The sequence below is a fragment of the Phoxinus phoxinus genome (genome assembly GCF_949152265.1).
Source record: "Phoxinus phoxinus genome assembly, chromosome: 20".
Lineage (NCBI taxonomy): Eukaryota > Metazoa > Chordata > Actinopteri > Cypriniformes > Leuciscidae > Phoxinus > Phoxinus phoxinus.
The window spans coordinates 12,364,238-12,392,081 of NC_136895.1; the positions used below are offsets into that span (position 1 = coordinate 12,364,238).

General features: G+C 39.8%; 5 protein-coding genes across 8 annotated transcripts; 3 read left to right on the plus strand and 2 right to left on the minus strand.

Annotated features, from left to right (window-relative positions):
* Positions 1 to 55: 55 nt before the first annotated feature.
* Positions 56 to 899, minus strand: mrps28 (mitochondrial ribosomal protein S28). Its single transcript, XM_079592405.1, has one exon. The coding sequence runs from the start codon at positions 816 to 818 to the stop codon at positions 267 to 269; it is 552 nt and encodes a 183-aa protein (XP_079448531.1). The 5' UTR covers positions 819 to 899; the 3' UTR covers positions 56 to 266.
* On the plus strand, positions 816 to 6,411 carry sde2 (SDE2 telomere maintenance homolog (S. pombe)). Of its 3 annotated transcripts, none has more exons than XM_079592382.1 (9): positions 816 to 914; positions 1,676 to 1,888; positions 2,032 to 2,149; positions 2,516 to 2,627; positions 2,781 to 2,950; positions 3,777 to 3,882; positions 4,000 to 4,603; positions 4,687 to 5,445; positions 6,156 to 6,411. In XM_079592382.1, exons 1-8 carry the CDS (start codon positions 894 to 896, stop codon positions 4,909 to 4,911), a joined length of 1,569 nt encoding a protein of 522 aa, XP_079448508.1. In that variant the 5' UTR covers positions 816 to 893; the 3' UTR covers positions 4,912 to 5,445; positions 6,156 to 6,411. The 3 variants fall into 3 exon arrangements, with proteins under 3 accessions (XP_079448508.1, XP_079448509.1, XP_079448507.1); XM_079592383.1 differs by having other exon boundaries at positions 865 to 914; positions 1,693 to 1,888; XM_079592381.1 differs by lacking the exon at positions 6,156 to 6,411 and having other exon boundaries at positions 899 to 914; positions 1,588 to 1,888; positions 4,687 to 5,685.
* On the plus strand, positions 6,156 to 10,135 carry wdr83 (WD repeat domain containing 83). The gene is made up of 9 exons (XM_079592393.1): positions 6,156 to 6,659; positions 7,707 to 7,827; positions 7,909 to 8,014; positions 8,177 to 8,225; positions 8,323 to 8,449; positions 8,531 to 8,598; positions 8,694 to 8,802; positions 9,447 to 9,561; positions 9,650 to 10,135. The coding sequence occupies exons 1-9, from the start codon at positions 6,557 to 6,559 to the stop codon at positions 9,806 to 9,808; spliced, it is 957 nt and encodes a 318-aa protein (XP_079448519.1). The 5' UTR covers positions 6,156 to 6,556; the 3' UTR covers positions 9,809 to 10,135.
* LOC306987821 (persephin) lies at positions 10,067 to 17,113 on the minus strand. Its single transcript, XM_079592407.1, has 3 exons — positions 16,986 to 17,113; positions 11,190 to 11,383; positions 10,067 to 10,862 (listed from the first exon to the last, which is right to left on the minus strand). Exons 2-3 carry the CDS (start codon positions 11,266 to 11,268, stop codon positions 10,477 to 10,479), a joined length of 465 nt encoding a protein of 154 aa, XP_079448533.1. The 5' UTR covers positions 11,269 to 11,383; positions 16,986 to 17,113; the 3' UTR covers positions 10,067 to 10,476.
* yju2b (YJU2 splicing factor homolog B) lies at positions 16,755 to 27,637 on the plus strand. 2 transcript variants are annotated; one of them, XM_079592387.1, is made up of 10 exons: positions 16,755 to 17,110; positions 17,539 to 17,594; positions 17,889 to 17,942; positions 18,038 to 18,120; positions 18,206 to 18,261; positions 18,456 to 18,516; positions 18,602 to 18,744; positions 26,539 to 26,711; positions 26,797 to 26,935; positions 27,055 to 27,637. In XM_079592387.1, exons 2-10 carry the CDS (start codon positions 17,592 to 17,594, stop codon positions 27,513 to 27,515), a joined length of 1,173 nt encoding a protein of 390 aa, XP_079448513.1. In that variant the 5' UTR covers positions 16,755 to 17,110; positions 17,539 to 17,591; the 3' UTR covers positions 27,516 to 27,637. The 2 variants fall into 2 exon arrangements, with proteins under 2 accessions (XP_079448513.1, XP_079448512.1); XM_079592386.1 differs by having other exon boundaries at positions 17,039 to 17,365.
* The last annotated feature ends 207 nt before the right edge of the window (positions 27,638 to 27,844 follow it).

Genomic DNA, 27,844 nt, shown 5'->3' on the forward strand with positions numbered 1-27,844 from the left:
TGCTCTATCATTACCATTCACACCAGTGTTTATATATTAACTAAATACTTTTATCCCGGTACTTATGTGATCATTTGAATAATTGTAACAAATAACCATATTGTGATTTTGAAAAGGCTGTTTGTGAAATATATATAGATATAAGGCCTCAGAAATTAATAAACAAGAATCAAAATCTGTGCGATTTTACATTTTATATCTCTCAAACATTACAGTGTCTATTCATTCACACACACACAGTCCAATCTCAGTGTTGTCCGTGGCAACTATTCCTTGGTCCTGGTGTCTTTGCTCTCCATCAGTCCCAGCAGTGTGGCGTCCGCCTCCAGCAGCGTCGTGTCGCTGTTCGCTCCCAGGAACCGCGAGGTCAACTCCAGATCCTCCAGCCTCAGTCTCACCCTGCAGCCCCTCTGGTACTTCTGCCCGTCCGGCGGCGGGGGCCTCCTGCACACACAGTGGAACTTCCCGCCGAAATCGATATACAGATCGTCATTGAGGACGTGAAAGATTTTCCCGATGACGATCTTGTCTTTGGCGGGACCCATCTGCATGAGCGCGGAGTGCCGCAGGAGCGATGTGAAGGAGGTCTCGTCCCTGGAGCTCCTCTGCGCCGCTGCGCTCCGGTCGCCGCTCTGCCGCAGGTCCGAGTGCAGATCATATGCGGCTGCAAACCCGCTCTTCACCCTCTCGGGCGATTCATCATCTCCTCCGCTCGCGTCTGAGCTGTATAAAGACCGGAGCGAGGCTAAAACACTGTGTTTTGGCAGGAAAGATGATCTGGAACTCACGTTGAACATCACCTTGCAGAGCGACGCCATGTTGAGACGTCATAAGGAGCAGAGCATGCTGGGAGCATTTCAAAATAAGAGCATACACGAGAAAGTGGCATTTTAATGGGAAACGAGAGAAAAAAGGTGAGTGGTGGTTTTCGATTTATGATGCTCATACTATGCTAAAATGTTATTAATCATCCAACATAAAAGTTTTTGTTTATATAATATATGTGTCAGTGTGTATATATATTATTCATAAATATTATATGTGTGTGTATAGACACACACACACACACACACACACACACACACACACACACACACACACACACACACACACACATATATATATATATGTGTGTGTGTGTGTGTGTGTGTGTGTGTGTGTCTATATACACACACATATAATATTCAATTTAAATTACAATTTCTGTAATTTACTTAAATCATCATTTAAACATAAAAAATATAAAATGTATTTTGGTTTTGTTATTCTTAGGGCATTCTTTTGTTATTGTATCACAAACAGATTGTACAGACTTGATATAGTACAAATAACTAAAAAAGAAAAACACCTATAATACAATAATAAACAAATAAATGAAACATTACATCATAAATATAAAATATTTCATATCAATATTATATTAAACATCAAATATGACATATATATAAGAATAACAGAACCAAAATACATTTTATATTTTTTATGTTTAAATGATGATTTAAGTAAATTACATAACTGGTATAGGCCTAAATCTATCACAAAGCCCCTGGCTGAGTGTGTAATATATATATATGATGTATTTTGTAGATCTCAACAGAAGATGAAAAAGCTTCGATATATTGCTCAATTTATTTTGTATAAAAAAAGACTTTTGAATTTACTACGATTTGGAAAGTCTCTCGGCTTCCGTAGTTTAGTCTATGCCAGATGTACGTCACAGCTTTTGCCGGAAGTTTATAAGCACATCTTCGAGAACCAGTCGAGAACAAACAGAGGAGAAGAAAACATGGAGCTCTTCGTAATTTCACCGAATTTGAGGTTTACTAACCTAACTGTCGCCCCGGATTCGACTGTCAGCGATCTTATCAGTCATTTTGCCGTTAAAGAGGTGAGTCTATCATTATCCGAACGTTAATGCGATATGAACTCTAGTTGTGCTATAACGTTACTCTCTCACACTCACTGCCGATGGTTCAGTGCGATTTTGATGATGATTCAAGTTTCTTAAAGTATGTATTTATTTTCTTTCAGGGTGTCTGTTGTACGGATTTCTATGTGAAGAGTAATGGCCGCGTCTCTGACAGTGAAGACCCGCTTCAGTCTGGAGTTGTGTACCGTCTGGAGCCTCGGTTACGAGGAGGCAAAGGAGGTAACGTTAACCAGACGAGTAAAGTTAGACAGAAGTCTGTGAATATTACAATATGATAGGCTGTTGATATTTGACTGATTGTTTTATAGATTTATATTTTAGTGTAATGATTCGGATCTTCTTTGGTATATATTTGCCCCCGACTATAAAATGGGAATGGAATTAATTTGTCATAATTTGGAGCCAATTCCATTATTAATAGTATAATTCTTTTTATTTCAGTTTTTGGAATCTTGATTATTCCGTTAGTGTTTATTTTATGTGTGTGTGTTTATATATATATATATATATATAAAAAAAAAAATTTACGGTTTGAATATTTACAAGAATTTATAAAGATGTTTTAAACTCATTTTTGTTTTGTAGGATTTGGCTCTATGTTGAGGGCCCTCGGTGCACAAATCGAAAAGACCACTAACCGCGAGGCCTGCAGAGATCTGAGTGGAAGAAGACTTCGAGACGTCAATCATGAGAAAGAGTAATGCTGATTAATACCATATTCATTTTCTGCATGCCTGTTTGATTATATAATTATTTCATGTTTTGTGGATTTGGTGTTTTCTACTTTTCATAAGCTGCATCACATCTAGCTTGTATGAGTAAGTGAATATTTATGTGTGTTTGTGTGTAGAATGGCAGAGTGGTTGAAAAAGCAATCCGATCGAGAGGCAGAGAAGGAGCAGCGCCGCCTGGAGCGGATTCAGAGGAAATTGGCCGAGCCAAAACATTATTTCACTGACACGAATTATGAACGGCAGTGCCACGACCTCTCAGAGAGACTGGAGGACTCTGTATTGAAAGGTAACTTGGTGATTTTCTGTGTACAAATTCCATGTGCTAGCCTAGGATACATAGAAGAATTATGAATATTTATAAACGGATATATATATAGCTAGCAGTTTCATCCTAGTGAATTATTTTAAGAGATGTTCAAAAACAATGACCACTACTGGTTCACTTGAACCAATCACAATTTGAATAAGAGATTTAAATCAGAGACCCTAATGAAGTAAAATATCTCTCTTTTTAAATATTCTCTCACTTAATAATCACTTTTATATATGTAGAAAAATAATAATACATTTTAAAAAAATGTTTAAAGTGACCTTTTTTGCTGCAGCAAGGTGATGTATAAAATTATTTATTATATTTATAAAATTATATATTATATTGTTATCAACAAAAAGCCAGCCAGTTCAGATATTTCATGTGTTCTAGCTCAAGCACACCTAGTGCAACTGATGAAGCCCTTGAATAGTTGCATTAGGTGTGCTTGAGACAACAAGCTTTGCAGATTTGTGCTGTAGTGAGGGATTCTATACAGGAGGTTGAATAATTTGAGACTGCGGAAGTCATTACAAGTGGCATTTTCAGTTGAATTTGGGGAAACCACTTGAAACATTTGTTGTGTTGAGCTATTTCAATTACTTCTGTTTATTGCAAACACCTGAAAGTCTATACATTTTGCCAATAAACCTGATTTGCAATGGGGGTTTAATAATTATGATTACAACTATATATATATATATAAATATTGTCATATTGCATATTGTAAATGTTCAATATATCCACTATCTCTAATTATTCTTGACAGTAAAAGTTGAAAATAACATGCTCTACTATTCAGGCATGCAGGCTTCCTCAAGTGGTCTCGTTCAGGCGGACGAGAAACCGAGCCGCAAGCGTCCGTCACCAATCGACGGCCAAAAAAAACCAAAGAAGAAATGTTTCTGGTGAGATGATTTCACATATGTTGTGGGCAATGATAAAGGAAATGTAGATTGACTACAAAGATGAAATTCAAATCCTACAATTTCAAACCTGCTAATGTGCCTTCTTTAATCCATTAGGTCTGGCATTGGAGAACTGGAAGACATGGGCAGCTCTGGAGAAGGAAGTGATGACAGTGACAGCGAGGCCTCTCCATCCACCTCTGGGGCTTCCTGTAGTTCAGATGTTCCCAAACCAGCTGTGCCGGCTTCAACCACCAGGGGGAGCGACAGGACAGAACCTCAGGACCAGCCCAGCAGCACCAGCAGCTCCTCCTCGAGTCCAACAAGCTCCCCAACACACAACCAGGAAGAGGAGCAGAAGGAGGCCGAGAAGGAACGTACAGCTGATATCGGACAAAACGGCAGCACCGAAGAGAAGTTGCAGGTTGACATCAGCCAAAACGACAGCACCGAAGAGAAGTTGCAGGTTGACATCATAAAAAACTGCAGCTCCGAAGAGAAGATGCAGGTTGACATAATTAAAAATGGCAGCACTGAAGAGGAGAAGATGCAAGTTGATATCATTAAAAACAGCAGCACCGAAGAGGAGAAGTTGCAAGTAAACAGCAGCACCGAAGAGGAGAAGTTGCAAGTTGACATCATTAAAAACAGCAGCACCGAAGAGAAGTCGCCCACAGAAGCACAGAGCGTCCCAGCCGAGAGCAGTCAGGCACTGGAAGTGGTGAGATCTCCTACTTCTGATGTGGTTGTTCCTGTTGGAAATGTTTTTTTTTTTTGTTTGATAATCCTGACCTCTCTCTTCAGGCGGCGGGTCCGCTGGATCTGCTCTCTGCGAGTGGGCCGGAGCAGCTGGAGGCTTTGGGTCTGGAGCGGCTGAAGAAAGAGCTGATGGAACGAGGGATGAAGTGTGGAGGAACCCTGCAGGAACGGGCTGCGCGTCTGTTCTCCGTCAGAGGACTGGCTGCAGATCAGATTGACCCTGCGCTCTTGGCCAAAGTCAGCAAAGCAAGCAAGGGCAAGAAGAAATAACTTGCTTTTCCTAAACCACCAACTGTTTTTGACCTCTGCTTTGCTTTGCTTGCAATGTCTAGTTCTTTTTAAGGTGTGGTTTGTAAAAATCTAAAACCTCATTTTGAAAAATTCACAGTTTGGGAGAATTGTTATTTTTCTTCCCCATTCTGGTGGTCAGATACTGATAACAATTCAGATGTCTTTTTCTGTTAGTAAAACATGACAAGTGGCATAAGCTGAGACTCAGGCTAACTTTTTATGTGATATGTACCATAAATTCTTTGATTACTTAGTCATTGTAAATAGCCATTTTGATTCATACAGGTATGTACTGGAAATCAGTCATGTTTATGATGTGGGTGGGAACATATTCAACAATATTTTTTTTCATTCATATTATTTTTATTTTTTATTTTTTTTTGCCAACAGTTTGTTCACGTTGCACGGTATTTGATTGTATATGTGAATATGGTCCATTTTGCTCTTGATTTTATGGTTGAGTAAAATATTGTTGCACAATTTTGTGTCTTTTATTTGTTGGTATTACTACCAGTGTTGGGGGAAATGCACTACAAGTAACTTGAGTTACGTAATCAGATTACTTTTTCAAGTAACTAGTAAAGTAACGCATTATTTTTAAAATTTACAACAAAATATTTGAGTTACTTTTTCAAATAAGTAACGCAAGTAACTTTGTTTTCCCATTGATTGACTGAAAGCTCTCCTGTCCTCATGTTGAGACAAATCCAAGTGTGTGTGTGAACATTGTTTATTGTAGTTCTAGACTAAATGTGAGCATTTACTCATCTCACTTGCACAAAAAAATATTCAATATTCCTCAAAATGAATAAAATCAGTGAAATGCAGAATCAGAATACTATGCAAGACCTCCAAATAACTAAATATGTTAAGTAAAAAATAATTTTGTATGCATTTAATCTAGCTTTATTGACCAATGTACTTGCTTATGACCTTCGCTGATTCAGTTAAATAAGCAAAAATTACTATAGATAGATAGAAAGGTTTGCTTTCCTCTACTGTACACATTTCCTTCAGCCTGAGGATTATTATTTCACTTTTAGTGTGAAAGGGTCTTTACATTTGTCCCAAAATACAACTTTTGTGTTATAAAAAAACAAGCTCAGCCCAGGTGGGAAAAAAAAAGTAACTAAGTAATGCAATTAGTTACTTTTTAAGGGAGTAACGCAATATTGAAATGCATTACTTTTAAAAGTAACTTTCCCCAACACTGATTACTACAGACTGTCATGAATGTAGAAATAACCTTTCCTTCTGGTTATCAAAATGACTAGGAAGGTGCATCATATCTGGGTTCTCTTGCGTTTCATTAATATTGACGACATTTAGATGCATTTTCCATCACATCCACGGGATAACTTATTAAATAGTTGTGATGAAAAGTGTGAACTAAAAAAAAGATTTTAATCCTCCAGAGTAAATTTACACAATGCGAACAAAAATGTTTTAGCGTAGTGTTTTCAACAACGTGCGTCTTCCGAAACATCAGATGGCGATAGTGAGCACCGTTTATCAACATACATTCTGCTGAAGAAAACGGTGTTTTTATGTGGAGTAGTTCTGGGTTTATCGTAGTGTTAGCGCTTCGATATGTGTTTTTTAGTGAATATCTAAAGCTAGAGTCATGGCTTTCCCCCAGCCCCGTCCTCTAGCTCCTCAGCTGCCGCAGCTTCTTCTGCGGACTGTCGACTGTCAGCAGGGCGCCGTGAGAGCCGTGCGCTTCAACGGTAAGAGTCCGGACTGTTGAGCGAACTATCTACTTTTTTAACCTTAAAACAAACAGCTGTCGATCTCAAGAAGGTGCATGACGTGTCTCATATTTCAATTTCATTTTAGCGCTTTTTCGGTGATCTATACATTAAGTATAGTCTTTTAAATATATACATTTTTAAAGATTTGTACCTCATAGTCTTATCTGTAGTACTAACGATTCTGATTGGGCATTCCTGATTAGCGTTGAGAAAAGTAACAGGTACTGCGTGACGCTGTTGTTTCACATTTAAAGGGGTGTTTCACCCCAAAATTATTTTTTTGTGTGTCATTGCTTAGCCTACTCACCGTCAAGTTGTTCTAAACCTGTATCAGTTTCTTTCTTCTGTTGTACACAGAGGAAGATATTTTGAAGAATGTTGTTAACCAGACAGTTGACGGCACCCACTGACTTCCATATTTCTTTTTTCCTAATATGAAAGTCAATGGTTGCCATCACGGTTTGATTACCAATATTCATCTTTATCATTCTTTATCCGCTTTTAAGATACAGAGAATTACAGGACGCAATCTTGCTATATTTCTGAGGTGAAAAAAGGATGTTTTAACAGTAGGCTACTCTGAACAAAAGAATCAAGTGAAAGACTAGCAATAAAAATAACTCCAAGGTTCCTCGCTTTACTTTGAGTCTCCAAGACAGAGCCATCAATAGTCAAAAACAGTGAACCAGCTTTGGAAATTTGATGACGGGAACCAATGAGTATAACTTCAGTTTTACCACTGTTCAGACAAGAAATTATTACTCATCCATGTTTTTATCTCAAGAGAAAACCAACATCAGGGTGTTCACCAGATTTTGAGTGTATATGAATCTGCGTGTCATCAGCCTAAAAGTGATAATGGAGGCCAAGCGATCGCAAGAAAGAACCAAGTGGTGACAGATAAATATGAAAGAGTAAAGGGCCCAAGACTGAGCCCTGGGGAACACCAGTGAAAACAGAGCTAATCTCAGACCTGTAACCACCTGTCGTTTATATATATATATATATTACATGTTCTTCCAGCTGATGGGAATTATATGCTGACCTGTGGCGGTGATAAATCTCTGAAGCTTTGGAGTGTGAGTCGAGGGACTCTGCTGAAGACTTACGCCGGTCACGGATATGAAGTGCTGGACGTGGACTGGTATGTTTATGTCTTGCATGCATCACATTAAAAATATCATCACTGTGTTTGATTTGTGTTCATTTCACTTTCTTTTCGCAGTTCTTATGATAACAGTCAGCTGTGCTCCTGCAGCTCGGATAAAACCGTCATTCTGTGGGATGTGGGGTCTGGACAGGTGACGCGCAAACTTCGCGGGCACGCAGGGGTAATAATACCCGCATTTCCAACCACGATATTATACTGCCTTTATTATTTGTGTTTGCTAAGATAATTGCAGTATATAATTGTAAATAAATAAAACTCATCAGTTATAGATGATTTGTTCACTAAAATGTATTTTGTTTTCAATGTTATGCCCGTTCCCTAGAAAGTGAACTGTGTGCAGTTTAATGAGGAGGCTACTGTGATGCTGTCAGGTGGGTTAGGCTTTATGAAATTGATGTAATCATAATTGATTATGGGAATAACCACAGTCCAATCTCACTGTGACTCAGTTACTTCTTAATGCTTCAGGCTCCATTGATGGGACAGTACGATGTTGGGACACTAGATCCAGACGGATGGAGCCGATCCAGATCCTGGACGAGGCTCGTGATGGCATCAGCAGCCTAAAAGTGTCAGAGCATGAGCTTTTGACGGGGTCAGAACCAAACTAAACTCATCTTATTGTAAAATATGATGTGAGAATGAGAGTGTGGAACTGAAGTTTGTTGTTTATCAGGTCTGTAGATGGAAGAGTGAGGCGTTATGACCTAAGAATGGGGCAGCTTCATGTCGATTTCGTTGGAAGTGAGTTATATCACACATGAGGGAATAAAAATACATGTTTTTTACTGTGTGATGATGTCTAACATGCTTCTGTTGTGTGTATTTGTGCTCCACAGGTCCCATCACGTGTGTGTGTTTCAGTCGGGACGGTCAGTGCACACTTAGCTCTAGTTTGGACTCTTCGGTGCGCCTGTTGGACAAAAGCTCAGGGGAGATGCTGGGAGAGTATGTACAACATAGATCAAACTACTACACAAGTACAATACAACTAAATTTGTTTTAAAACAACGCTTCTTTTGGCTTTTATGAGTAGAGTATATGGAGAACTTCATTTTTAATGTGTTAATTAAAAAATAAAAATGTATATTAAACATAACTTTTCAAATTGACAAAAAAATTTGCACATTTAAAATGTCTAAAAGTATACTTAAATGTAACAGTAAATAAATTAAATGTGACAAACCGATATTTAAAATGATTTTTTTTAAAGTGTAGTTAACAATAACAAAAAAATATACTCTCAAAAGAATAAATATGCAAATTTAAAATAGTTTATTTAATTTATGTTTAAAAGCGTAGTTAAACATGGTCAAATTAATAAATAAATCACTTATCACATTAACAAATAAATGTGTGTTATTGAAAACAGTTGAATTAAATTTGTTTAAGAGCGTAGTTAAACATGACAGTGAAATAAAGTAATTCACGTTTCAAACTGTTAAATAATTTTCTAAAACAGCTAATTTAGTTCATGTTAAAAATGTTAGTTAAATGGAACAGTAAATACTACACTACATTAATGTATTATATCTATACATCTATACTATTATCACTTCTACATAACGTGTTTCTATGGTATCTCTTCACAGGTACTCCGGTCATGTCAATAAAGGCTATAAGCTTGACTGCTGTCTGTCTGATAAAGACACGCATGTTCTGAGCTGTTCAGAAGATGGCCATGTTTACTTCTGGGATCTGGTGGAGGTGAGCAGAACAAGTCACATGACCCACAGAGCCAATGCCGTGACATAATGTCGAGTTGAATATGTGAAGCTATAATCTATCCTTGTAGGGCTCCCTGACTTTAAAGCTGCCTGTTGGGAAAGCTGTCGTCCAATCGCTGTCCTTCCACCCAACGGAGCCCCGCCTTTTGACTTCAATGGAGGGGTGTGTTCAGGTATGGGGGGCGGAGTCAGAGGATGCAGCTGTGGAAGACGTCAAAGCTGAGTAGTGTGTGTTGAACACCAAACACATGAGCAGGACTCATTCAAGAAGTGTGAATAACTATTTTGTATCCGTTTAATTGTGTTATGCATATTTTGTATGTTAATATAAAAAGCAATTAAAAAATTAAAAAATAAATAAATTGTAAATAGTTTTTTATGATGTATTTTTATATAATTTTATGATGTTTTTCTGTAATCATACTGTCGTTAGTTCTTAATTGTAAGCAAAGTGTAGTTACAACGAAATGAGCACAACAACTTTTGCTTGTATATTTAATCAGAACTGTACATATTTACAAGAAGCGAAATAAAATAAAGATGAACAATAATTTATTTGGCAGTAAAAATGGGTTTCAAATAAATAAATAATTTATAAGCACATAAATATTTAACATTTTTGGTTCGGATGGAATCAGTCTGGACTCAGAATTGGCCACTCAAACACAGCACTGTGTTGCCATTAACTAAAACTAAACGTTTCGACGCAATTATAGCCGAATAAGCCATGTCATCAGAGAAAGCAACATATACAACTTAATACATTGCAGTACATACATATTATTTCTTCCTGAATTAACGTACCTTAAACAGCCTTTTATTTAAATTCAAGGCACTATTTGTACAGTCTCTAAACCAATAGGATAAGCAGACAGTAGCCAGATTTGGGCTGTCTCTACCCCATACACACACATTCAGCGGCGGAGAGTTTCTCCACTTTGTGCCAGTGATGGAGGTTGTCGAGGAAGGCTATGTCCTCGTGGTGTGTGGGGCGACAGCAGGGCTGATGGTGCCAGTGGCCGGTGTACTGAAGGGTGCCGCTCTGCAGGAGGTTGGTGAGCGTGAGGTCGTGGTTGGAGGCGAGGCGAGGGCAGGTCCCGCTGCAGTATTTAAACAGCACCGTCTCGTCCGAGTCGTATCCCAGCCCGAGGTCCCGCACCTGCAGCAGGATGGAGTGCAGAGCACACGGGGACTCAGCGCTGCGGGGCGACCGAATCGCCCTCCCCGAACCCTCCTTTTCCTCACCATCGCCTCTTCTCTCTTCGTCACGGAGGTCCGTGTCTGAAAAAGAAAGAGCGAAACATAAACACTCATGGTTGCCAGAAGTAGCAGCACAAGTCTATTCAGCTAATTTTTTTGATTCGAGGCAAGTTTTTCTGAAAATGCCTTTTTCTCCATTCATTAAAAGTCAATGGGGTCCAAACAATAGTATTGGAACCCATTGACTTCCACTGTATGGACAAAAATCTATATATTTTTCGAAATAACTTCTATGTGTTCCACGGAAGAAAAAAAGTCATACAGGTTTGCACCGGCAATAATGAGCCTATAATAAATCTGCAGAAATGTAGTTGCCCGCTCCTCAAAGGTCATGACCTCCAGGCTTACCCAGTAGCGTTCGAAGCCAGTGTCCTTCTCCCGCTTGAACGCAAAACAGCAGAACGGTGATCTTCAGTAGTGAACGCATCGTTCTTCTTGTTTTCCTTCTTCAGGATGAGAGCGCAGGTGATGCTGAGATGCGCCAGAGTCACCGTCTCTTTTATAGGCATCTAAGCGGGGCGGAGGGGATGATGGGGTGCGGCCTGGAGGGGAGGGAGGTGGAATAACCCTTCACTCTCTCACCTGGACTCGTGGCTAGAGGCAACTAGATGTAATGTTTGGAAAGCCACTGGTATTTCTTTAAGTCTGAGCGGCTGAGAGTATGGAAAATGGGGGTAAATTGTTTAAAGCTGTTGGACGTCTGACTAGCACTACGTAGTCATCATGGAGGTTGACCCGATGAAACACATGGAATTGTTTTTATTTTACACACATTTTATACAAAATGATGAACAAGGAAAATTAAGGGTTAACTGCATGAAGGATGGAAGAAAGGCCCATAATTAAAATAAAAAAAACTAAATAGATGACAGAAGTTATTTGAATGGAAATTCCAAGAATAATGGCTGTCTTCAGATACATAAATTTGGGGATTTGATTAAAATATTTCTCGCTATCTACATTCCTTGTTTAACTATGAAGGCATGAATCCTGCAGTGCTGGAGAAGTAAGTGAATGCGCATGACTTGCAGTGATATCTTAGCCGTCGTGTATTATATATGAGTAAAGCGGCACCATAATATATTTGCACACTTAAACATTTATTGGATTAGATAACGAAATTTCAAACCAAGCTCCATTTGCAAACAAATTAATGGTTGAGCTTTTCTCAGATCCAATATCACTTTGTAGATTCTTCTTTTTTGTGAAATATATTGCTTGAAATCTTTTTAATACATTAATTCATACATTTTAGACATTTTTTTGGGCCACTGTATGCAAGTGGTTCTTAAACCTACAACCTTAACCTTTAGCTATAAAAACTAAATTTCAACAAAGAATATATTTCAGTGTTGATAAAGTCCATTATGAAATCTAAGGATAATAAATATAGCACTTTAAAAAGATAACCGGGTTGACAGTTGTACAGTTCAGTTAGACTTGCTTTTTGCTCACCATGATGATACTACAGGGCTCTTTGTCAGAAAGAGATTTAAATACTGATATTAATAGAAATCTTATTTGTATTAATAATTTACCAATTAAAATGATGGTAATAGGGTTGACATTCTAGGTCATCCCATATTGACAAAACAGGAGATATTTACTTGACTTTGAGGAGTTCATTTTGTGAAAGGCAGATGCAATTTTGACAGAATTATTGTAATAAAAGGAAGTTATGATGGTAACGGGGTTGACAGTTTTACAGTTTGGTTAAACATTACTTGCTTTGTACTCACCATTATGATACTCCAGGGATCTTGTTTTATGAGAGAATTTACTACTGGAATAATACAAATATATATTTTTTTAGCAATCACTTACCGTTTAAAATCATGAATGGTAACAGGGTTGACATTCTAAGATTGTGTCATTAAAACCAAGACATTTACGTGACTTTGACTGTTCACTTATTGAAAAGATGATGTAATTTTGACAAGATTATTGTAATAAAAGGGCGTTATGATGGTAACAGGGTTGACAGTTTGATTTAACATTCCTTGCTTTGTGCTCACCATGATGATACTCCAGGATCTTGTTTTAAAAGAGAATTTAAAATTGGAATAATACACATATCTAATTTTTAGCAACCATTTACTGTTTAAAGTCATGCATGGTAACAGGGTTGACATTCGAAGATTGTGCCATATTAAAAACAGGAGATATTTCCGTGACTTTGGCTGTTATTTCCTGAAAAGATGTAATTTTGACATAACTATTGTAATAAAATGTTATGACTGTAACAGGCAACAGGGTTGACTGTTTTCAAACTAAATTCCACTGTTCATATATTTTCTTTCCTTATATGTTACTGTTCTGTGCTCAGATGTAGTCATTTTGACAGATTTTTTGTAATAAAAAGGAGTTGAGATGTAGGGTTGAATTAAGTCCCTTTATTCTAACTGTTTTAAACTAAACTCCACTGTTCGTATATTTTTCTACCTTATTGTAATTACTCTATGTTGTATTCCATCTTTCTGTGGCTGCCCATCGCTTAAACCGCTAATGCTGAGGATGTTACCTAAACTTGAAAGTGTATAAACATAAAAAAAATAACCAAGCTTTACCAGAAAGCCATGCTTTGCAGATATAATTTAATGTAAATATATATGGTGGTTTTATAAAATGTAGCTAAATCTTTGAATACATTTAATTTTAGTCTGAGGATAATGCCAATTCTTATTGAGTGCAGTTATATTTAAGAAGAAAAATACCTAAGAGTTTGGATTGTGTGCTGTTTGGAATGTTTTCCAGTCAGACATCCATCAATATTAAAATAAGATCAATGGAAAAGGATTTCAGCCAATCGTCGGGCAGTTTAAATCTGACACAGGACCATAAAACAATCTGCTTTACAGGGAGACTTCCACAGAAATCTCTTCTCAGCTAGTCTGTTTTTATTTATAACTCTTTTTAACCCATCCATCATGACGAAGATTACGGTTAGATCAGTTTCCACTGGTGCTGCTGCCATGCTGCTGGCTCAAACCTCCTTACAACCTTGTTAAAACTGGACGTCTTCATCCAGACCAGAGTGAAATCGCAGCGTTCAGGTCTGCTGTGTCCCCAGACACGCAAAGGAGAACGAGTGAATTAGATCCGTAAGAGAGAATGGATTTGGAATATATTAGCTATTTGTCTCGCCAAAACAACTAAAGTATGATATATTCCTTTTTGCTTCGGTTTATTATCCTTTCCTTACTCCTGTTTGTCCTCCCAGATATGATTCCACTCTTGAATAAAGCTGAAAAAAAGAAGATTATGAAGAAGTGAAAGTAAGGAGGATCTGCATGGCACTTTGCACTACAAAACTGACCCTGAAAAACATTAGATCCTTTTCTCCTTTTCAAAAATATGGTCAAAATATGATATGAGGTGGTTTCTGTTCAATATCAACCCTGTTATCCAAACACCTTTTTCACCAAAGGGTGTTTTTTCTAGCATGCACATGATAAATAAACTTACAAATATAGTATTAATTAAAAAAAACTACACCATATACATATACAGTATATGCCATAATAGGTAACAGGGTTGCAAATTTAGCACAAATTACGTTGTCACTCAGTAGAGGCTATAGCTAGTTTGCAACTTAATGTTCTTGTAGTTATGATCAATTTACATTTCCTATAAATGAAGGAAAGAATTAGATTTAAAAAATGTTTTTTTTTTTACAATAACTAAGGAAACAGAGCTGAACTTGATGAATGCAGTCAACACTACATTTTGATTCAAATTTGGATTGGATTTTTCTTATCCTGCTTTAGAGTCTAAATGATTTCACTGCTTAGATGTCACAATTTTAAGGATTTTTTTGGGGGCAATTTAGGGGAAATCAAGCAGTCATAGGGTGGAATACAAAAGGCAGAGGTTAAATGTTATGCTTTCAGTAATTACGTCAGGAATAATTGACGACGAGGCGTTAAATTATTATGGGGAAAAATGCACAGGTGGCATAATTTAACAGATTACATCAAAATTATGACATTATATTTTAGTTGTTGGAAAGCCAAGTAGGTGACCTCAACACACACTCATGTCAATTCGTAACTTTTTAACATTTTGGCGAATTTGTGGCTAATTCTTAAGAATTCATACAGTCTCATTTGCCCGTATTCGTACGATCTGCTTACACCCCACTGATGGTTAGGTTTCGGGTGGACCTTCATGTTTATGTTTATGTTTATTAAATCATACGTTTCCGTCTGAATCACATCATAAAAATTCACACAAAATCGCCACCTCCTAAAATGTGTACAGACGTTTAATGTGTTTAAAAATAAGCCAATTTTCATACTAAGTAGCTACTTTAATTTCTATAAGATTATTAGTCTTGAGTAGCCAGACCTTCAGACTGATGTCAGAAGTTTGTTCAGCGTCATGAAAATGTGAATTTAATGTTCCAACAATATCAGACCGGTGTGAAACCAGCCGTTCACTATAAGTGCCTCAAGTGAAGCTTTCGGACATCTTTTAAAGAGCCTAGCCCGTGAACTTCACATACTTTTTAAAATCCATCTTTTAGTTGTTCCTGAAAAGCGCTTGTTGTCACAGTTGTAAACATGATGACTTTCTAATTCCATAAGGGGGTTTAGCATCACAACGGCTTTGTATCTCGGTGGACCGTTAAAGAACACGACACACGTCTCCCGGAAATCCTGTAGAATTCCTGTAGGATTTTGTGTGCCTTTATGCATCAGACCTTCAGCCAACAGTAAATGGGTGTAACATCTGAGGCTGAGACTATAAGATAATAGTTTATCAAACTATTAAATAGGTCTCACAAAAAAAAATGTGTGCACCAAAGCGTACCCTATTAACGGAAGTACAGTGGGGGATACGGCAACCCTTCTGGCATGTCCTGAAAGACCCTCTCAGGAATCTGAGGCAGTCTGAGGCAGGCAGGAATCTCATATCAAAGTCACAGAGTGGAAAAACAGTCTCACTCACACACTGTAAAACACACGGTGACATGGAAGGGAGGTGTGCACCCACGGAAAAGAGCTTTGTCTGTCTGGTACAAATCACAAGAGCTCACCTATGCATGCACTCATGGATTTAGTCTTAAAAAAGTACTAGTCTCTCAGCATTCCTCATACTTTTGTTTTCTGATAAGATCATTCTCAGGGAAGATGGCTGCAAAACAACACAATATTAATGAATCACAATAGCTCTACATGATCCGATGTGGTATTATTTTAAATAATAATTAATTTTATGTTTTTATAGTGAAACTGTGATTTGTAACACATTTTAGAAGCTTACTGTATACGATATCATTGTGTTCATGAGTGAATTATGCAACTTGAAACAATTTGTCTCATATGCGCCTGTTCACCTGGTTCCCAAGCTAAATGACCATAAACAGAATGAAATGTGTCTATATGCTGCTCAGGTGTATGTGTGTTCGATCAGGGTCATTTCTCAGGGGTGTTTAAGGTATGGATGACCTTATACCAGAGTTGTGTTGCATTCCTTCTCCGGCGGGTCTCCCGGCCGGCCCATATAGGGCTCGTCTGCTCCGGGCAGGAATGCAAGGGCAGCGTTCCAGTATTGGGAAGTATTCTGTGGGAATTAGTGGGGAATCTCAAACTCGCCAGGCAAGGGCTGTTTATGCTGTAAATCTGACCAGCGCACTAGAAGCTCCTGCCTCCTCCATCACTTCTTCTCATCCACTCACACCTATCTCAACATCCCTCCATCACACCGGACCAGCACTTACATATATACAGTATATATAATGTTTATATTCACTATTGCTCAATTGGTTCAACACAAACTCTTTTTTTTCAAAATGGTATCATCTCATGTATGTTCCCATGCCTAAGATTGGAAAAACCCTCACATGTCCAAGTTTTTTTGACCACCTGGCTACACATGCACAACAAATAAACTCCATAGATGTTCCATTACCCCTCACTGGCAGGAAAATGCCCACCTGCAAGCGAAATCCCAACTGGCAAACATGTGGTTATTCCGAGTGAATGTGAGCCAACAGACGACAGGATGTTATTTACGCCTCACAATTGACTCACAACGGATTTTTCCATCTCAGAGGGTTTCCCCGTGTTCCGAATATATTTTATTTATATGATAATTACATTTTATAAATTTAAATAACCTCATTAACAGATTGTGAGTTACCTGTCCAACGCGTCGCGTCGCGTCCTCCGCTCAACAGGTGGCGCTGTCGGAACACTCAGCTCTAGCGTGACGCGAGTCGACGACGACAAGGAAACCCAGACGCTGTTTACGCAGACGGTTGTTTGGTCAGTATTTTAACGCAGGACATTATTTTCATTTATTTTCATATGTTTCTACGTGTATTAGTAGTGTAGATAGCATACAGTTTGCGCAGTGGTTGTTGTTTGACATTAGTCGGCTGGCTTTTGGTTATTTTAAGACATCGTGTATCAGCTGACAACTACAGTTGATTTGCGTTTTATTGTAATTATTACACGTTTTAATTTTTGCTCTGGCAATTTATAGTCCTGTAAAAGTATTGGAGTGACAGTATTACCACGGTAAGTTACCCTGATATACATTAAGCGCAGCGTCATGTCCATGAAACAATGTATTACCATTGTATTTTTGTCAGCGTTAAGGCGATACATGTAACTTATAAGAATCTGAAACACCATATTTATGATTTATAATAATGTTACTTTTTCTCTACCATGATGTGTTCTTTCTGCAGTTGTATTCTGATTGATACTAAAATCATCTGGAGCTGATCTAAACCAGAAAACAATGGTATGGACCATATTGTTAAGTATTATTTATATATTAGCCTACTATCTATTCATATTTTGAATTCGCTTTTATTTTTATAATTTGTTTGAAATTTTAGTTAACGTTTTAGTCATTTTTATGTTATTTTATTAATTTTAGTTTCATTTTTAATATTAAGCTTATAAGTTATACATTTAATTTTTATTTTATTTCAGCTTTATTTCAACTGAAAACTATTTTTCATAGTTTTAGTTAACAATAACACACTGGTTCTGATAAAAAAAAAAAATTTTTAATGCTTGTTCTCTGTTTTAGGGTGAACGTAAAGGAGTGAACAAGTACTACCCTCCGGATTTCGATCCAGCCAAGGTGAGAACAACCGTTTTTCTGGTTTCTGCCTTTCAAGACTGTGTGACAGCTTGTATATTAAAAATGATTTTCCTGACATATGTATCTCATAACAGCATGGCTCCATCAACGGCTACAGGAAGAGTCACCCGCTGCGGGAGAGGGCCAGGAAACTGTCTCAGGGCATCCTCATCATCCGGTAATACACACTTTCACTAAACAGGATCTGTCACTGTTTTTTGATGCACATGTGATGATTGTCTGTTTTGTGTTTCTGTTTACAGATTTGAGATGCCCTATAATATTTGGTGTGATGGCTGTAAGAATCATATCGGCATGGGTACGACTCTGAAGTTGTGAACAATGCTGTTTCTGTAGTATATAGTATGTAAATTGTACATAGTTTGTCTCAATGCAATCCTCTCCAACTTGATTTTCTATTTCTAGTGTGATGAATTAACCAGGATTTCTTCTGGACTCAATATTCCATTCTGAACATAGATATTTCATGTCTAATTAGTTTTGTCTTTACAGGGGTTCGATACAATGCAGAGAAGTCGAAAGTGGGAAATTACTACACCACTCCGATATACAGGTGATGTGTCGTCTGATCTCTCACTGCTCAGTTTCTTATGCCATGAGGCAGCGCGTGTTAACCTGAGGGTTTGTGTGTACCACAGGTTCAAGATGAAGTGCCACCTGTGCGTGAACTACATAGAGATGCAGACAGACCCGGCCACCTGTGATTATGTCATTGTGAGTGGAGCCCAAAGGAAGGAAGAAAGATGGGACATGGCTGAGAATGAGCAGATACTCACTACTGGTGCGAAACACGCGTTTATTATTATTATTAAAGAATAATAATGAGCCAAGACTTTTCATACTCCAACTGTCAAAAAGTCTTATCTATCTATCTGTCCGTCCGTCCGTCCGTCCGTCCGTCTGTTTGTCTGTCTGTCTCTCGATCTGTCTGTCTCGATCTATCTGTCTATCTGTCTGTCTCGATCTGTCTATCTGTCTCGATCTGTCTGTCTCTCGATATGTCTGTCTCGATCTGTCTGTCTATCTGTCTGTCTATCTCTCTATCTGTCTGTCTCTATCTATCTATCTATCTATCCATCCGTCCGTCCGTCCGTCCGTCTGTCTGTCTGTTTGTTTGTCTGTCTGTCTCTCGATCTGTCTGTCTCGATCTATCTGTCTATCTGTCTGTCTCGATCTGTCTGTTTGTCTGTCTGTCTGTCTCTCTATCTGTCTGTCTCTATCTATCTGTCTGTCTGTCTGTCTATCTCTCTATCTGTCTGTCTGTCTATATGTCTGTCCATATATATATCTGTCTGTCTCTCTATGTGTCTGTCTGTCTGTCTCTCTATGTGTCTGTCTGTCTGTATCTGTCTGTCTCGCTATGTGTCTGTCTCTGTCTGTTTGTCTGTCTCTATCCGTCTATCCGTCTGTCTGTCTGTCTGTCTGTATCTATCTGTCTGTCTGTCTATCTCTATCTGTCTGTCTCGGTCTGTCTGTCTATCTGTCTGTCTCGATCTGTCTGTCTATCTGTCTGTCTCGATCTGTCTGTATCTGTCTGTCTGTCTATCTCTATCTGTCTGTCTCGATCTGTCTGTCTATCTGTCTGTCTCGATCTGTCTGTATCTGTCTGTCTGTCTGTCTCTCTATCTGTCTGTCTCGATCTGTCTGTCTATCTCTCTGTCTGTCTGTCTGTCTGTCTCTATCTGTCTGTCTCGATCTGTCTGTCTATCTGTCTGTCTCGATCTGTCTGTATCTGTCTGTCTGTCTGTCTCTCTATCTGTCTGTCTCGATCTGTCTGTCTATCTCTCTGTCTGTCTGTCTGTCTGTCTGTCTCTATCTATTTGTCTGTCTGTCTATCTCTCTATCTGTCTGTCTGTCCATATGTCTATCTGTCTTTCTCTCTATGTGTCTGTCTTTCTATCTCTCTGTCTGTCTGTCCATATGTCTATCTGTCTGTCTCTCAAGATTCAAGATTCAAATAGCTTTATTGGCATGGTTAAAGAAGTCTTTACATTGCCAAAGCATTCATAACACTTAACAATATATAAAATTAAAATAAATAAAAATAAAAATTTCATCAAAATAAACATAGCAATAAAATCTTCTATTATTTATATCAGTGTCTCTAGGTGTATAGTTTGTAGCTCTGTCCTGCTGGAGGCTCTTTTGTCGTGACAGGACCTCACATACCGGGCAGCCAGGGTTGAGCTCGCTGGGCTTTCTCCAAGCAGGAGTGGGAGTTTGTCCATATTTGATTTCTGATGGAAGTCTTTCTGGTGGGTTGTGAAAAGGGGATAGAAAGTGTCCCTAATGTCTGTATAATTGGGGCAGGAAGTCAAAAAGTGTAGCTCTGTTTCCACTTGATTCTCTGAGCAATACTGTTCACTGAGTCTGTACATGCTCAGGACTTTCCTCAGTTTAGGGTCGCTCACTTTACTCAGGTATCCTGCCAATTCATATCTTCTGTTTAGGGCCAAATAGCATTCCAATTTACTCTGTTTTTCTGTTGCGTCTGTCCAATGTTTAAGGTATTTTTCTTTTTGTGTTTTAATTATTTGGTTTGGTCTGGCTATGTTTTTATTGTCAGTTTGTGACGTCAGTTCTAACACCAATCGGCCGAGGGCGTTTCTCTCTGGCTTCAGCTCTTGGTAGGACAGGGCTTTGTAATGGAGGGTCTGTTCATCGCTATTTTTTAAGTGGGCATGGAATTTAATGGCTCTTTTTTGAATCGTTATCATAAGGGGGTATAATCCTAATTCTGCTCTACAGGCATTATTTGGGGTTTTGCGCTGAACTCGTAGCAGGATTTTGCACAGCTCGGCCTGCAGAGTCTCTATTGGGTGTTTTGTCCCATTTAGTGAACTCTTGGTCTGTGAGTGGACCCCAGACCTCACACCCGTACAGCGCGATGGGCTCGATTACGGTTTTGATAATTTTTAGCCAGATTCTGATTGGGATGTCAATTTGGATATTTCTCTTAATTGCGTAAAAAGCTCTCCGTGCCTTTTCTCTCAAGTCATTTACAGCTTTTTTAAAATTTCCGGTGTTACTAATGTTTATGCCAAGGTAAGTGTAGTCCTGCGTGTGTTCGAGGAGCATGTTGTCCAATCTAAAATTATAATGTTGGTCTTGGCAGCTGGGTCTTTTTTGGAAAATCATTATTTTAGTCTTTTTGGGGTTAACTGCCAGGGCCCATGACTGACAGAAGTTGTGCAGGAGGTCTAGATGCTGCTGTAGACCCTCTTTAGTGGGAGACAGCAGCACCAGATCATCAGCAAACAGAAGGCACTTGACTTCAGTGTCCAGTAGAGTAAGTCCAGGAGCTGCAGACTGACCTAGAGCCCTCGCTAGCTCATTGATGTATATATTGAACAGCGTGGGACTTAAGCTGCAGCCCTGTCTCACTCCACGACTCTGAGGGAGGAATTCTGTGTGTTTATTACCAATTTTAACCGCAAATTTGTTGTTTGTGTACATGGATTTGATGATGTCATATGTTTTTCCTCCGATGCCGCACTGGATTAATTGAAGAAAAAGACCTTCATGCCAAATGGAGTCAAAAGCTTTTTTGAAGTCAACAAAGCATGAGAAAATTTTACTTTTGTTTTGGTTGACTTGCTTGTCGATTAAGGTATGGAGAGTGTATATATGGTCTGATGTGCGATATTTTGGTTGGAAGCCAATTTGACATTTGCTCAGGACATTTCTGTCTTTGAGGAAATGGGCTAGTCTGCCGTTTATGATGTTGCAGAAGAGTTTGCCTAGGTTGCTGTTTACACATATACCACGGTAGTTATTAGGGTCAAATCTGTTTCCGTTTTTATGGATTGGGGTAATAAGACCTTTGTTCCAGATGTTGGGGAATGTACCTAAACTCAGGATGACATTGAAGAGCTTGAGAATGGCTAATTTGAATTTGTGGTCTGTGTATTTGATCATTTCATTTAGGATGCCATCAACACCACAGGCTTTTTGTAATTTCAAGGTTTGTATGTTGTCTAATAGTTCGACTAGTGTAATTGGAGAGTCTAAGGGGTTCTGGTAGTCTTTGATGGTTGATTCTAAAATCCTTAGTTTGTCATATAGGGCATTTTGTTCCTGATTTTTGTTTATATTACTGAAGAGGTTGGAGAAGTGGTTTATCCAAACATCTCCATTCTGGATGGCTAGTTCTTGATGGTAAGTTTTGTTTAGTGTGTTCCAATGTTTCCAGAAGTGGTTTGATTCTAAGGATTCTTCAATTTCCCTGAGTTGACTTTTTGTGTTTTGTTCTTTTTTCTTTCTTAAAGTATTCCTATATTGTTTAAGTTTTCCATGATAGAGATGACGGATGTTCTCATTGTCAGCATCTCTGTGTTTCTGGTTAGATAGGATTCTTAATTCTTTCCTAAGTTTTTTACAGTCGTTGTCAAACCATTTCTCAGTGGCATGTGGTCTTTTTTGGTTTTCTTTTTGTGGTTTTCAAGTTGGATAATATTGCTGATACCTCAAATATTCTGTTCAGCTTGTCTACTGCTAGGTTTGTACCTTCACTATTGTGTGGGAAAGGAGTGGCAAGGAATTGATCTAATAGCGCTTGAATTTTCGGTTGTCTAATTGTACTTAGATATGTATCTTTACTGTTTTGTTTCCATCTATACATGTTTCTAAGTGAGCGGAGCTGGGTTTGTTTAGATGCTTCTTGGTTGGGCATTGCTCTGTTTAAGTAGAGGGTTATTTTACTGTGGTCTGATAGTGGGTTTAGTGGGCTGACTGTGAACGCTCTGAGGGAGTTTGGGCTAAGGTCTGTCAGAAAATAGTCAACTGTACTGTTACCGAAGGGTGAGCTGTAGGTGTATCTACCATAGGAATCTCCTCGAAGCCTGCCGTTGACTAGGAACAGACCTAGTGTGCGACACAGATGAAGAAGATGTGTTCCGCTTTTGTTTGTTGTTTTATCAAAGTTGTGTCTCTGTGCTTGTATAGGTCTGGGGAGGACATCTCCTCCAGGCAGGTGTTTGTCCCCCTGAGAGTCAAGTGTGTCCAGTTCTTCACCTGTTCTGGCATTCAGGTCTCCACAGAGCAGCACGCTTCCCTGTGACTGGAAGTAATTAATGTCTACTTCAAGAATTGAGAAACTGTCTTCATTAAAATAGGGAGACTCTGCTGGAGGAATATAGGTGGCACACAGGAAGATGTTTTTCTCTGTTGCGGTGACTGTCTTATTAATTTCTAACCATGTGTAGAATTGTCCTGTTTTAACTACTTTGATGGCATGGGCAAGATTTGATCTGTACCAAATAAGCATGCCTCCTGAGTCTCTTCCTTGTGTCACTCCAGGCAGTTTAATTGATGGGATGATGATTTCTCTGTGGCCTTTGGGGCAGCCGGTGGGTCCGTCTCCTCTGCTCCATGTCTCCTGCAGGATGATGATATCTGAATTTTTTATTTCTGAGTTGAAATCTTGGTTTCTGCTTTTAAGGCCAAAGGCAGATGATCTCAGGCCTTGAATATTCCAACATGTTATAATAAATGCTTTGTTGTCCATGGGGTCTTTGTTTTGGTGATAAGTTTTGACCTATGTCAGTAGGTGTGAGCAGATGAGGTTGAGCATCTGACGGATGTCTCTTAGCTCTGTTGATGTGGCTTGCACTGGTGCTGTTGTTGATGTTCTGCTCACTATCTGAGCGTAGCTGTGTCTGCCCGGGGCCTGCGGGGTATGAGGAGGGCAGGGGGTCGGCAGGAGTGGCTTTGGCCTTGCTTGATGTGCTGGACGTGAGGGTGTGAAGGCTGGTAGGAGATACTCAGGTGCTTGCTGGGATGGTCTCAGCATGAGAGAGTGCTGTTGTCTTGTTGGAAGTCTTCTGGATGTTCTCTCTGGGGGTACACTGTGCTTTCTTACAGGTCTGGGTGGAGGTTGTTGGACTCTGCGGCTCCTGGGGGTGCTGTTGTGGTTCTGACTCAGGGCCACATCTTTTAGGGTCCTGGCGAAGACAGGAACAGCTGTCTTGTACAGATGGACATGGTCGTAGAGGCATGTGGGGTCCAGGGTGGGGTGGTTTGCCAGGTGCACATAGGGTTTAAGTGCACAGGAGCGGGAGAGGTGGGCATTCACCCGCTGGATAGTGTCAGGGTGGAAGTATTTTCGGGGCAGCAGTGTGGAGATGGTAATTTTAGCATTTGGAAAGGTGGTTGAGGCCTTTCCAATCACTGTTTGTAGTGATGTAGCCACCCTCTCCTGTTGGGCTCTCAGATCGTTGGTGCCGGTGTGGATTATTACATGGCTTGGGGATCCCAGTTTGTCAATACTTAGCCATTTGAGTGTGCTCTGAGTGTTCGGACACCAGAGTTTGGCCACTCTGTATTTGGGAAAAAGCTTCTTTTCATCGATAAATTTCCCGTTTGAATCTATTAAAAGAGCGACTTCCGGTCGTAGTGTTCCTTCAGTCGGTGTGGAGGGCTCGTCTGAGTGTGAGGCTGGTTGTGGGGTGAGGGAAGGGTCTGATGGGGGAGGATGGTTCTGGCTGTGCTGGATCTCTGTTGTTTGGGAGCTGTGATCAGGGTGAGGCGTGTCCTGCTCCCCTGGTTCCTCTGATGAACTGAACTCGCTGTGCTGTGCTCCTCTGTTCTGCCTCAGTTCACTTATTTCTATTCTCATTGCTGTTAGTTGTGCCTTGTGTAACTCAGTCTGTTGTAAGAACTGTGTTTCCAGTGTCTCCAGCTGAGCCCTGAACCCCTCTCTCTCCTGCTGGAGCTCCGTCACCTCGGTCCGCAGTGTAGACAGCTCTCTCCTGAGGCTGTCCTTTTCTCTTTGCTTGGCCTGTGGGGCTGTTGCTGGTTTGGTCTGTTGTCTGAACTGTTTGCAGAGAGAAGATCATCTCTTTGAGCTGGACCATTTCTCCCTCTAGCTCTGTGAATCTCTCCCTCATGTCAGTGCAATAGCAGTGTGGATGGGGGTCTTTGGTCTGTTCTGTGCTCAAAAGGTCCCTGTGTTCTGTCTGATCCTCGTCTGTGTGGAAGGTGTGGGAGACTGACTTCTCGGGAGTGATACGTTGTTTGCTGGTAGTGGTCTCTTTCTGTGCTCTGACTTTGATGCAGAGGAAGTCTTGTTCGAAGAGGCCATTGATGCTTTTTACCACCACTATACCCGTTGTTTTGTAGATATTTACATTGGTGGTTGTTGTGTCTTCCTCGTTTTTTATTTTTAGCTGGAAACCCCCGCAGATGCCTTTTCTTTCAGCAGAGGGGTAGTGTGCAATGATAGCCTTGTGCCATGCATATAGGGCTTGTTGGTATAGAATATCAGGTTACTTATGCTGCCATCTTTATGTAGGTCTGCAAAAAGTGTTTCTGGGATGTCTGTCAGTCTTTTGTTTTTGTAGACTTTCCGTGCCGATTCATTTGTGACATCTTTAGGATAGTGCAGTGGGATGGCCTCCACATATAGAGGTTGTTTAGGCCTGGCGCTGATGCTGGAGTGTTCAGAACTCTTCTGGGGGCGGGGCCAGGATGATGCACTGGCCATAGTCAATTTAGAATGTAAACAATCAACTGAAATAACTGTCAGTTTTTTGTTTATTTTCTCTCAGTGACAATATAAGGGGAATAAAAATTAATAAAAAAGCCAAAAAAGCAGGCAAAAAATATGACTTTCACTCTTTGTGCTGTTCTTCTACACAAAAACTATGAAATGGCACTGTCTGTTCAAAATGTCTTTACCTCTCTTTTTTCTTGTAAGTTTTATATGTAAGATATGTAAGATAGATAGATGTCTGTCTGTCTATCTATCTGTCTGTCTGTCTGTCTATCTCTATCTGTCTGTCTCGGTCTGTCTGTCTATCTGTCTGTCTCGGTCTGTCTCGATCTGTCTGTCAATCTGTCTGTATCTATCTATCTGTCTGTCTGTCTGTCTGTCTCTCTATCTGTCTGTCTCGATCTGTCTGTCTATCTCTCTGTCTGTCTGTCCCTATCTGTCTGTCTGTCTGTCTATCTCTCTATCTGTCTGTCTGTCTATATGTCTGTCCATATGTCTATGTGTCTGTCTATCTATCTGTCTGTCTGTCTATCTCTCTGTCTGTCTGTCTCTCTATGTGTCTGTCTATCTGTCTGTCCCTCTATGTGTCTGTCTGTCTGTCTGTCTGTCTATCTCTCTGTATGTCTGTCCATATGTCTATCTGTCTGTCTCTCTATGTGTCTGTCTATCTGTCTGTCCCTCTATGTGTCTGTCTGTCTGTATCTGTCTGTCTCTCTATGTGTCTGTCTGTCTGTATCTGTCTGTCTCTCTATGTCTCTGTCTCTGTCTGTTTGTCTGTCTCTATCCGTCTGTCTGTCTCTATCCGTCTGTCTGTCTGTCTATCCGTCTGTCTGTCCGTATGTCGATCTGTCTGTCCGTCCATCTCTGTCTATCTATGAGCTAATCTATTCTTATACCGGTAACTATATTCCAAAAGCATAGCAGTCGTTCTGTCTATCTGTCCGTCCACCCATATTTTCAATATTATTTATTACAAACATTTGTATATTGATGTGAAGAAAAAGACATTTGAGTGATTAATCCCAGTTATTTGTATGACAGTCATCAAGATTTTCTGGCTCAGTGTGCTGTCTTCCCCTGTAGAGCACAGTGAGAAAGAGAAGCTGGAGACAGATGCCATGTATAAACTAGATCACGGAGGAAAGGATAAGGAAAAGCTACGTGCCGCCATCCCGTCTCTCAATGAGCTCCAGGATCACCAGTCCAGCTGGAAAGATGATTTTCAGCTGAACAGCGTCCTCCGCAGGAAGTTCAGGGTGGGTTACACATTGCCCGCTGCATCAGATACGCATCTGCCATGAAAGATTTGCACGTTAATCTATTCCTGGTTTGCAAATACAGTCTGAGAAGAAAGTGATTGCCGACGAGGTGGAAAAAGACAATGCGGTGCGAATGAGGACCGGCCTGTCCATCCCGTTATTACCAGAGAGAGAAGAAGATAAGAAGCTAGCCTCACTACTCACCCTTCAGAGTCCAGACTGTGAGTCTACATTTTTATTTATTTTACAATTTTGTACTCTTTTTGTAAAAAAAATTTATTGCTTATAATAAATAAATCTATACATGTATTGATCTGGATCAATCTTTTTCCTCTTCCAGCATATGATGAGGGTCAGCAGTCGAAAAGGAAACAGATATCGACTCGTTCCTGGTTCAGTCCCTCGTCTTCAGCGGCAGGGGGAGCTGCCGGGAGCCTCTTGCTAAAGTTAGGCCAACAGGGTCGAGGAGCAGCCATGGCTAAAGCACTCAGCTCGACTATTCCCAGCCCACACATTCTGGTACGCAGGAAATCCGAAAATGGCAAGACTGAAAGCGCTAACATTGTGAACTCCAACTCGTCGTCTCCTGACACTAACCCGGCAGCTGTGGACTTGAACCCCAGGGACTCATCTTCTCCTCTCACAAATAATGTGAATGCGAGCAAGGACACAAACACTCACAGCTGCACTACAGAGACTCGTGAAGAAACCACATCAGAGGAGGACAACGCCAATGACTCGAGTGCTGGGAAGTCTCTGGTTGCAGATTACAGTGACTCCGACTCGGGCAGTGACGTCTGAAAAAGATCGGAAGTTGAAATTATAACCCTGCTGTGATTCATACATGTGTCAGTCTACTTATGGTCTACAATTAGTCATTATTTACCAAAAAATAAACTCTCCCATACTGAAAAGTGTGTCAGGGTTTGTTTGGTTATTCCCCCCCCCCAACATTTTTTTTTAAAACATTGAGAATTGAACTTAAGTTAATTGATTTGCTCACAGCAAACACAGTAACAAACCCCAAGACACAAGGGGGCGGTAGAGTTGCATTAAGATGCCTCTTGAATTTAAATGGATTACTGCGTCAGAAATCGCATACTGTCTAGTGTACTAGAATTCATGAGGAA

What these genes read in the sequence shown, in the direction of transcription:
- yju2b (XM_079592387.1), top strand. An exon ending in TAAGAATCATATCGGCATGG is followed by an intron (nt 18,262 to 18,455) that starts GTACGACTCTGA and finishes TTGTCTTTACAG; the next exon opens with GGGTTCGATACAATGCAGAG. An exon ending in TGAGCAGATACTCACTACTG is followed by an intron (nt 18,745 to 26,538) that starts GTGCGAAACACG and finishes CTTCCCCTGTAG; the next exon opens with AGCACAGTGAGAAAGAGAAG.
- mrps28 (XM_079592405.1), bottom strand. Translation starts at nt 818, where the DNA reads ATGGCGTCGCTCTGCAAGGTGATGTTCAACGTGAGTTCCAGATCATCT.
- sde2 (XM_079592381.1), top strand. Translation starts at nt 1,601, where the DNA reads ATGAAAAAGCTTCGATATATTGCTCAATTTATTTTGTATAAAAAAAGA. An exon ending in GTTACGAGGAGGCAAAGGAG is followed by an intron (nt 2,150 to 2,515) that starts GTAACGTTAACC and finishes TTTGTTTTGTAG; the next exon opens with GATTTGGCTCTATGTTGAGG. An exon ending in CCAAAGAAGAAATGTTTCTG is followed by an intron (nt 3,883 to 3,999) that starts GTGAGATGATTT and finishes TTAATCCATTAG; the next exon opens with GTCTGGCATTGGAGAACTGG.
- LOC306987821 (XM_079592407.1), bottom strand. Translation starts at nt 11,268, where the DNA reads ATGCGTTCACTACTGAAGATCACCGTTCTGCTGTTTTGCGTTCAAGCG. An exon ending in CTGGCTTCGAACGCTACTGG is followed by an intron (nt 10,863 to 11,189) that starts GTAAGCCTGGAG and finishes TTTCTTTTTCAG; the next exon opens with ACACGGACCTCCGTGACGAA.
- wdr83 (XM_079592393.1), top strand. Translation starts at nt 6,557, where the DNA reads ATGGCTTTCCCCCAGCCCCGTCCTCTAGCTCCTCAGCTGCCGCAGCTT. An exon ending in GAGAGCCGTGCGCTTCAACG is followed by an intron (nt 6,660 to 7,706) that starts GTAAGAGTCCGG and finishes ATGTTCTTCCAG; the next exon opens with CTGATGGGAATTATATGCTG. An exon ending in GAAGTGCTGGACGTGGACTG is followed by an intron (nt 7,828 to 7,908) that starts GTATGTTTATGT and finishes TTCTTTTCGCAG; the next exon opens with TTCTTATGATAACAGTCAGC.